This window comes from Sphaerodactylus townsendi, unplaced genomic scaffold, assembly GCF_021028975.2.
Source record: "Sphaerodactylus townsendi isolate TG3544 unplaced genomic scaffold, MPM_Stown_v2.3 scaffold_561, whole genome shotgun sequence".
In the NCBI taxonomy this organism is placed as follows: domain Eukaryota; kingdom Metazoa; phylum Chordata; class Lepidosauria; order Squamata; family Sphaerodactylidae; genus Sphaerodactylus; species Sphaerodactylus townsendi.
This window is the reverse complement of record NW_025950761.1, coordinates 3,653-13,037: the sequence shown is the minus strand read 5'-3', so window position 1 is coordinate 13,037 and position 9,385 is coordinate 3,653. Positions and strand designations below refer to the sequence as shown.

Genomic DNA, 9,385 nt, shown 5'->3' with positions numbered 1-9,385 from the left:
TCTTCTTCTTCTTCTTCTTCTTCTTCTTCTTCTTCTTCTTCTTCTTCATGCTATGTTAGCTGCTCTACATGAATCTGGCATTTTCCCTCCTTGTAAAATAGAATTGATTGTGTTTTGTAGCAGTTATAAAATCTCTTCTTACTAGACCTATTCTAATGATACTTTCAGAGGATAAATCTGCCTGATAAGAGACTTGTTGAGATCCAGAACAGACTTGTCTAAGTCCATTCTAACCACGGCATAACTGTTCCTAGAACTGCACTGTTGGGCTGTTCCATACTTCTCTCTCCCTGCTCAACAAATCTTTGTTTACTTAATAACTATATTTTTGCCCTACTATGTTTATATAAATTATGGGTTTACCCTCTAACCTTGTAGCCTGATCTCTCTGTTCATCTAGGTTCGGATGGTTAGGGTTATGAATTTTAAAACCTGCAAAGCACCAAACTCTCTCGGTTCAGATCTCTTTACAGAGTTTTCTACAAAACGCCAAGTCATCAGCAAATGATCTCCATTCATAAGCCTCTTTCTTATCAGGGAAATGCACAGGGAAATGCACAGTTGTTTCACTACTTATGTGATAAGAATGCAGGGAAGAGTACTCTTACTGAGATTTTTCCCAAACAGCTGTGTTTGACCCTTTTTCGGGTTATAAAAGACATGAGTCTGATGTACACAAGTGTCTGTCCTATTCTGGCTCTATTGTGCTGCTGCCCTTTCTGACATTAATACTGGATGTGGTGTTTGTATTAGCCCAGATAATTATCCGGGGCACAGTAGCCAATCCTTACACAGTAGAAAGGGAGCTTAATTGCAGCTGTTAGTTGCTGGGGAAGGGTACATCTCCCCCCCCCCCCCCATCACCATATGTACTCCTTTTTTCCAATCTAAACTGTCCTCCCCAGGTTTTTTTTCAATTTCGAAGGCCTAAAAAGCCAGATTAACCCATATTGTGTCCTTTCCCTCTGTGCTGAGACTAAAACTATTAGAGAAACAGTATAGGGGTTAGGATTACGCAAACTCTTCCTCATTGCAACAGCCCCAGAACATCCACTGCTCCCCCACGGGTGCTCTTTAAAATGCTAGGAGGGTCCACAGTCTCAAGCAACATGCCTAGTTTGACACTTAAATCCTCCTTGATCACCACAAAAAGGTCAACGCCAGCAGACATGGCTGTGGGAATTCCTTGTCTCCTTTATGCAAAATAAATACCTCATTTGGTTCTACCTTTCTCCTTGCCAGGAATCTAGATGTTTTGCAAACATGTAGCTTGGTGGTGGCCCTTTTCGTTTGTCTTGCTTGCTCCCCCTTCCCCCAAAAAACTCTGCCGTTCTTGACAAATGAGGTTTATTTTTCCCCTTCACACAAAGAGGGCCAGGCAGTGTGATTAAATACCCTTTTAATCAAAAGTCAAATACATACTTGAAAGTGAACAAAACAGAAATACTTTGCTACAGATGCAGCCTTTCTTTGTGTAGGGGTAAGCGGAGCTCTGGAGAATGACGACCTTTCCAGAATGGTGATGGTGTTGGCTGCCACCAATTTTCCCTGGGACATCGACGAAGCTCTAAGAAGGAGGCTGGAGAAAAGGATTTATATACCATTGCCGACAGGTGGGACTGCTATAACCGCTTTTCTCTTGAATGTCTTTTTCTTGCACTTGTTATTTAAAGGTTCCCTGGGGGAATTTTAAAGAATCCACTGACATTTCTGTTGCAAATATTGCATTTTCAGGGGTTAATAACTTTTCTTTTTTAGAAAATGCTTGAGGTTACAGAATAAATGAGCTACAGTATTTTGCAGAGTCCAATGAAGAGGATCTTAGGTTTAGAACCTGAGTTTGCTTTAATGACCTTATAATTATTTTGAATGCATAATGGGCAATCTGTGAATGGCCATCAGAGGCAGCCTTTGAGTGTCTTTAGGAAATGTTGCCAATCCACTTCTGTGCTTTTACTGACCAAAGCAGAAAAGCAGATCCAAGAATTTTTGCTTCCAGGATTCCCATGTTGTAAACCAACCCTTGCCTGATCTTTGTGGCTAGTTTTTCAGCCTTCCAATTATTGACCTGCCTTATGGTATCTCAGTGTGCATGGGATTTCCCAGGTGTTAGTTGTACCTGCTTTTAAGGATTCCTCATCATTTTAGAGTTATATCGTGGCAACCCCCTTAAACTAGAGTTAGGGCTTATTTTCCTGCATAAGCTTCCAAGATAAGAGTATACATGTGTGAAGTGGTAGCAGCTGCTGTCGAGCTTGATGGGGGAAGGGCCTTTCATAGTTGTATATCTGACTTCATCAGGTTGTAAATTAAGGGATCAGAATGTTATATTTTGTGCCAACACAGGGCTGCTGGTGTTAGACATCCCCAGGTCAAGTCCTCCCCTTGATGTTCAGTATTACCTCATATTGTCATGATGACATTACAATCTAAGTTTCTCTTACCCTGTACCACATCGGTGGTTGTGGCTCATAAGTGATCAGGTTGGGGGAAAATGGCATAATATTTTCAGGGGGTGTACTCATCGCAGGCATCCCACTTGCCGAAGCAGCCCTGTTCCACATGTAATGGATCGTTTTAGCCTCTTGTGTGGGAAATGCTGAGTTTTTGGCTGATACAGAGCATTTACTCACATGAGGCTTAAGTTGCCTTTACACCTCTGCCATGCTGTTTTATCTGGATGTCTCCTTATTTAACACGAAAGAAAAGGTGGAGAAGGCAGATGTGATGCAAATGAGCCTTCTGGTTAATGTAGGTTGAGCATTTGTGTTACAAATCAATCAAAGTGAGAACTGCTTTGATTCTCACGTGGAAACACCCTCTGTTTGAAGTTCTCTCACTTGCTGCTGATTTCTGCTTCAATTAGTTTTTAGCGGGAAGTGTTTACTGTATTGATCCAAGAGAGAAGCAGTAGAGGCACAATGGAACTATTACTGGGCTCCCTTTCTGGTAGTATAAAACTTTTCAAATTATGCAGAACTCTTACCTGAACAGAAGGTAAAGCAGTAAAAGCTATGCACAGATAGCAGTGAGCCTACTCTGGAGTGTCTCTCTCTCCCTCCCTCCCTCCCTCCCTCTCTCTCAAATTAAAGCTGTGAAATTTCACAGTTAATTCACCACTAGAGAAAGCCTTCTGTTTCCAGGTTCTGCAAACTGATGATTGTCACAAGTGTTAGCCAACCAGGAAGGCATTCCCCCGCCCCAGAGGACTTATTTCTTTTCAAAAATCTTCTTTAAAACTTCCGGTTTTCCATTATTTTGCTGTAGTCGTCTTATTCTTTAGGGAATGGGTCAAAATTGCCTTGAAACAGGGTATCTATTCACTTGCTGCAGGAGGGAACAGTCTGTTTTATTTTTTAAAAAATCTAAGGAAGTAGATACTTCCTTATGCAGAAGTATGCAGAAGGCTGAGTCTGCAGCAGCTCCATTTAAAAGTGTTTCAGTCCACAACAGTGGCATGGTGCCAAGGGGATAGGGGGTCTGACGCACTGGGCGTGCACCAGTGCAGTGGCGTGGCGGGGCGCAGGTTTCATGCCTGCTGCAGGCGCAGTTTCCCTTCGCTCCAGCCCTGGTGCACAGAACTGGGAAAGATGTCTGTCTGAGATCCTGGTGGAGATCCATGCCAATCAGACTAGAAGCTACTGGGCTAGATGGACCAGTGGCATGACTCAGAATAAGGTGGCTTTATGTGTTCACTTGGCTGAAGATGAAACACCTTGGGAAGCAAGGGGTGGGGTTAGGGGTTAGGGGTAGGGATACTTTGCCAAGGATTTGACCAGAAGTAAGTGGATTTCCCACTTCACAGGAGTGGCTCTTTGCCTGCATCGGAATCTTACTTCTTAATAGGCAGAAATTGTTTAGGTACTCACGCCTTTTTGAGACGTTGACTTCAGCGGATTTAGAAGGTGTAGTCTTGTTTAGGATGCCACCACTATTTTCTTGTACTCCATCCAAAGGAAATTGACTCCTGCCCCTGGAATCTCCCCGTTTGGGGCAATTCAGTGTAACAGTATTTTGTTTAAAATATGATGGGCTTGCATTTTTTAAAGGTGCACATGGTTTTCTTGGAATTTAAGATGGGGCCATTTTCAGGGATTATAAAACTGAATTAGAATGTTAAACGTTATATAAACATTCCACATTTGCAAGGTACTGTAATCAGATCTTCACTATTGTAGCAAAAGGCAGAGCGGAATTGCTGAAGATTAACCTTCGTGAAGTAGATCTGGATCCTGACATCAATCTAGAAGAAATTGCTGAGAAGATTGAAGGCTATTCTGGCGCTGACATTACTAATGTCTGCAGGTATCCTATCTGCTATATTTCCTAGTTTGCAAAAGAACAATTGAACTGCTAAACTAAACTAATAGTAGAATCCCAAGTTGGGGAGGGGATGAAACCCCTCAGGAGGCAGCATGACCCTGGTTAGAGTTAGAGATTAGTGCAATGGGCCTTGCACTAATACTGTCAGGGTTATTTACACTGGCCAGAGGCACTTACACTGGTGCTGGGGAGCCATGCAGCAGTACAACACTTGAGAGCCAACCCTGCTGCAGTTCTCCTCTGGTGTAGGAGCCAAAGGGGGTGTTCATGGCGGTGGGAACATACTCATTCGCCTGCATAGACTTATGCCAGCAAAAAGGTAGGTGCAGCCCACGGAGCTGCACAGAGCAGTTCCATGGGGGTTCAGAGCATTCCTGTCATCTTGTTGGCCGCATGCATCAAGCCTCTTTGGAGGTGGCGTAGCTGCACCATGGCTGCACCGTACCTGGCTGTAGTGCAGCCACACCCCTTAGGGTTTCACTGCCCAAGTTTGAGTTTCGTAGCTTTATTGTCTGATGAGTTATTCCTGTCACAGAGGAATTCTTTGATTATTTTAGATTTAGAAGCAAGGGAACCAGAAGGACTTCTGCATCTTTCCCCCGCTCCTTATTTATCTTCTCACCTATATTCTCTCCCGCTTTCTTCCATTTGTGAGCCAACCAGTCTTTTTTTACCCCTAGAAACTGTAAGTGATATGCTTGTTCACAGTGGATTGGTGCCTCCCCACCAAACTCCTGCATGGCCACTCACTGCAGGATAAGATTAGTGTTGATAGGGAAGCTGTTGGCTACTGAAGCAAGCCTGTCATTTCTCATCTTTTTATTGAGCAATGCCTGACAAGTTTCTGAGGTGACTCAGGCCTCTCTGAAGCATGGTTAGAGATCTACTACCTCAAATAGCTGCAGTCTCAAAATGCATCTAAATCTTAACGACCTTTACTCCTCTGTGTAATGAACTCCTCTGTGAAATGATTTATCAGACAAATAATGAAATTAATAATGTACGTATGCATGCATTGTCACTTATTGTAACCCACTGGATTATCCCTCACCCTGAAACAGCATCACTTTAAATGTTTAAATTGGGGACCTCAGATTCTCCCTTTAAATCCATACTGAAAGGGGTGAATTTAAAAGGAGAATCTGGGGAAATTTTGGGGGTGCCTGCTGTCAGGGATGCAATTGTTAAGCTAGCAGCACCAAACTTTCTGGTTATCTTTAGGAGACTCTCCTGATGATACCACCCAGTTTTGGTGAAGTTTAGTTCAGGAGGTCCAAGGTTATGAACCCTCAAAGGTGTAGCCCCCATCTTCTATTAGCTCCCACTGGAAACAATGGGGGATGGAGCACTCACCTTGGGAGTCCATAACTTTGGACCCCCTGAACCAAACTTCACCAAACCTGGGTGGTATCATCATGAGAGTCTCTTACTGATACCACCCATGTTGGGTGAAGTTTGGTGTAGGGGGCCCAAAGTTATGGACCCTAAAAGGTGTAGCCCCTATCTTCTATTAGCTTGCATTGGAAATAATGGGGGATGGGAGCACCCCTTTTGGGAGTCCATAACTTTGGATCCCCTGGACCAAACTTCACAAAACCTGGATGGTATCAGTAAGAGACTCTCCTGATGATACCACCCAGGTTTGGTGAAGTTTGGTTCAGGGGGTCCAAAGTTATGGACCCTCAAAGGTGTAGCCCCATCTTCTATTAGCTTCCATTGGAAACAATGGGGAATGGGGCACCCCTTTGGGAGTCCATAGCTTTGGACCCCTTGAACCAAACCTCACCAAACTTGGGCAGTATCATTAGGAGAGTCTCCTAAAACATCCCTGAAATTTTGGTGCTGCTAGCCTAAAAACTGCGCCCCCTGCAGGCCAAAAAAGGAAAAACACTCAAAATACAAACCCCCTGCAAACAGGGGGCGGAGCTTCGGATATGTAATGGGGGGTTGAACCCAAGAACCCCCCCCCCTTACCTACGTCCTTGCGCTTGCCCTTCTGCCTCGTTTCATGGGCACACAGAGACTGAAGATAGGAATAACTAACTACAGTTATTTGTGATGTTCCAAGGTGGGTGCCTCAGTAATCCATGAGTAGTCTCTATCCCATGGGAGGGAAGTGGGCATGGTATAGCCTGATCTCATCAGATCTTGGAAGCAGGGAAGGGAGACTACCAAGGAAGACTTCTCAGAGGAAGGCAATGGCAAACCACCTCTGCTGAATCACTGTCATTGCCATGTTGGCTGCAACTTGATGGCACCCCTCTCCCTTCCTCCCACTCACACACACAGTGTTACTAACTCAGTAACTAGGGGTTCCTTCTGTCTTCAGTATCAGCCATGCCATGCCAGGGAGGACGTGTGAGCCCAGCAGTTAGGACCCATCACAACCAAACTTTGATTTATTTGTTTGACATATGAACTGTCCCTTGGTAAAGATGAAGTAAGAACCAGGACTATTTTTTCTTCTTCCACATGGTAAAAATCATCCCGTAAACTTCATTATTTAAAATACATATGTTATATACATATATAAAATACATATATGCCCAAAAATATGCCCATATATGCCCAAAAAGATCCCCAGTGTGGCTTAGATCATGGGAATGAAAAAAAGGGAAGACAAATAATCCCAGAACTCAAAAATAGCAGAACTGGGAAAGTTTTACCCAGAAGGCTTAAACCCAAAGCTGCAAAACCACCTGCCCCCTCAAAATCTAAACAAAATAAAATAATCTTGGCTTGCCTTAGAAAACTCGAGAGTAGGACTTGGTAAAATCTCTCCAGAGAAGAAACTTCAACTTCTGAGTACTGTTTCTCCTTTAGAAATGACCTGAACGACCAAGTCTACACCTTCGCTGTGATGCGGATGAGGCTCTGGTTAGGAGGTTGTTAGGCAGTAGCTTCAAGTCACTGTCCAAGATGGGAAAATAGCCCCCAAATCATGTGAAGGTTCTCCAATATTGTCATACAGGCAAGTCTGATACTGAAGTTTCTTTACTCTGATTCCTTCTCTGTGTCCTGTAACATCTTTGACACAACACATCCACGGCGGCTCTCAGGCTTACAGAGGCAGAAAAGGATATAGTAGCTAAGAAGAGCAGGCTTCTGCTCCTTCATATCCATTCCTGCCTATTGGATTGGATTTTTAAGGCCACTTGGGACCATCTTTCTCAGCCCAGAGAAGAATAGATCCAAAGGGTTTGAAGGAGCTATAGCAACTGAGCAGCATTCTTTTTCATGAGCTGAACGATTAGCTCAGCATCTCCATAAATCACTGTAAAAGGGTTGTGTCTTGGGGGGGGGATTGGATTTTTTATAGGTTTAATTATCTCTGTGCATTTACTTGATGCCTTAGTGAGTTTCAGCTGCATCATGTCCTTTACATTATATTAATGTTGGGGATATTGGAAATGTAGAAGCCAGAGTTTCCGAGGGGGACGGGAAGGCAGCTAAGAGGAAATGTTTTATGTTCTCCTGCTAGGAGGCTGCAACATACAGTGTAATCAAAATCTTAATGGTTCCTCTCAGCCTGCAACTGTTAGTAATTAGGTTCCTGGGCATTTTCCTCTTGTTTCTAGGGATGCCTCTCTTTGATGGCGATGAGGCGGCGTATTAACGGTTTAAGCCCTGAAGAGATCCAGCGCTATCTAAAGAAGAATCCCCAAATGCCTGTCACTAAGGGGGACTTTGACCTAGCTCTGAAGAAAATCTCTAAGTCTGTCCTTGGCTATGGATTTGGGAGAAATATGACAAGTGGATGGCAGAATTTGGATCTGCTTAACCTTGGGGATGCGTCTCTTCCCAGCTTGGATTGTAGCTTTCCCATTTTAGGAATGTTAACAAGGCATAGAGATCTTCAAGCTTAACTATGGACAAGAGACTCTCTTTTAAACCTTTTTTTTTTTGCACTTTGAAGGGAATAAAATAAAAATAATATACAGTGATGATCAAGTGGTATTTCCTCAAGTGGATAACTACTGAAATCCTGCGAAACGTAGCAAGGGAAACCCTCTGTACTTGAGGTTGCCTGCACTTTGACCAAGTGAACGCCAGTGTCCTGATTTTCTACGTGCTAATCTTTCAAGGCTGCTATCTGCCCACTAGATATGGGATTGTGCGGGGGGGGGGGGGGGGGGGAGCCTTCAGCCTGCTTTTGATATATGCTTGTGATGCTGTGGACATAGTGTACGCCTAGTTATTATAACTCCATTTCCATGCTACCTCGAATGTAAATCGCAAGTTTTTATTCCGTAATTTCTCCCTCCATTAGGGAGTTCTTCAGTATGATCTAAGATTAGAAATAAAATACTGAGGTTTGCTTTACACTGCAGCTCATGTTGCCATGGCTACACTGGTATTTGGTTGGAACACAATTAAACACCACACTGTAAAAGGGAGACTCGTGTCTCTGCAGCAATAGATATATGTTCATTGCTGTGGATTCAGCTGTACCTCTTTGATGCATTCCTGCTGCTGCATGGAAATTTCTAAGTTTCTCTCTCATGTTTATTGCAGCTAGCTTGGGTTTAACTGCGGCCACCGTAATTGTTGTGTAAAGTGTGAAGCAGCAGTGGAGACCTTTTAAAAAAGCAGGTAATGATGCAAAAATCTCAGGGCTGATTTTCCTGTTATTTCCATTTTATACTGGTGTTACATACATTGCTTCTCTTTATGGAATACAGTGCTATCTCGGGATTTTGTCAATCGTGACACCATTTCCTGAAGTAAGAGGGAAGATTTAGCTTGCAGTCTTTTGGCTCATTTGAGGCCTGCTCTCCATTCTGGAGGTTACAGGGGATTAACCTGCCAATGCTAAATTAAACCAGTGCAGATCTTTGCTCTGGGTGGCCAGCCTGTCTTTTGCTTTTAGGAATACCTTTTCCTTTTGTCAGTTGCATCTTTGATGCAGTATGTATAATTCTCATGAAAAATACAGGGCAACCTAAATTTGAAAGCATAGATCGTATCAAGCTTTTTTGCATCTAAGAATATTCTGTTCCCTACCACTTAGTATATCTAGGAGTTAGTCTAACATTTTTGTGTATTTCTACACATTTTAGTA

General features: G+C 43.3%; 1 protein-coding gene across 1 annotated transcript; it reads left to right on the top strand.

The window, feature by feature from the left end:
• Positions 1-1,423: 1,423 nt before the first annotated feature.
• On the top strand, positions 1,424-7,968 carry LOC125425478 (katanin p60 ATPase-containing subunit A-like 1). Its single transcript, XM_048483078.1, has 3 exons — positions 1,424-1,613; positions 4,179-4,305; positions 7,902-7,968. Exons 1-3 carry the CDS (start codon positions 1,517-1,519, stop codon positions 7,915-7,917), a joined length of 240 nt encoding a protein of 79 aa, XP_048339035.1. The 5' UTR covers positions 1,424-1,516; the 3' UTR covers positions 7,918-7,968.
• Positions 7,969-9,385: the final 1,417 nt, after the last annotated feature.

What these genes read in the sequence shown, in the direction of transcription:
- LOC125425478 (XM_048483078.1), top strand. Translation starts at nt 1,517, where the DNA reads ATGGTGATGGTGTTGGCTGCCACCAATTTTCCCTGGGACATCGACGAA. An exon ending in TTATATACCATTGCCGACAG is followed by an intron (nt 1,614 to 4,178) that starts GTGGGACTGCTA and finishes TCACTATTGTAG; the next exon opens with CAAAAGGCAGAGCGGAATTG.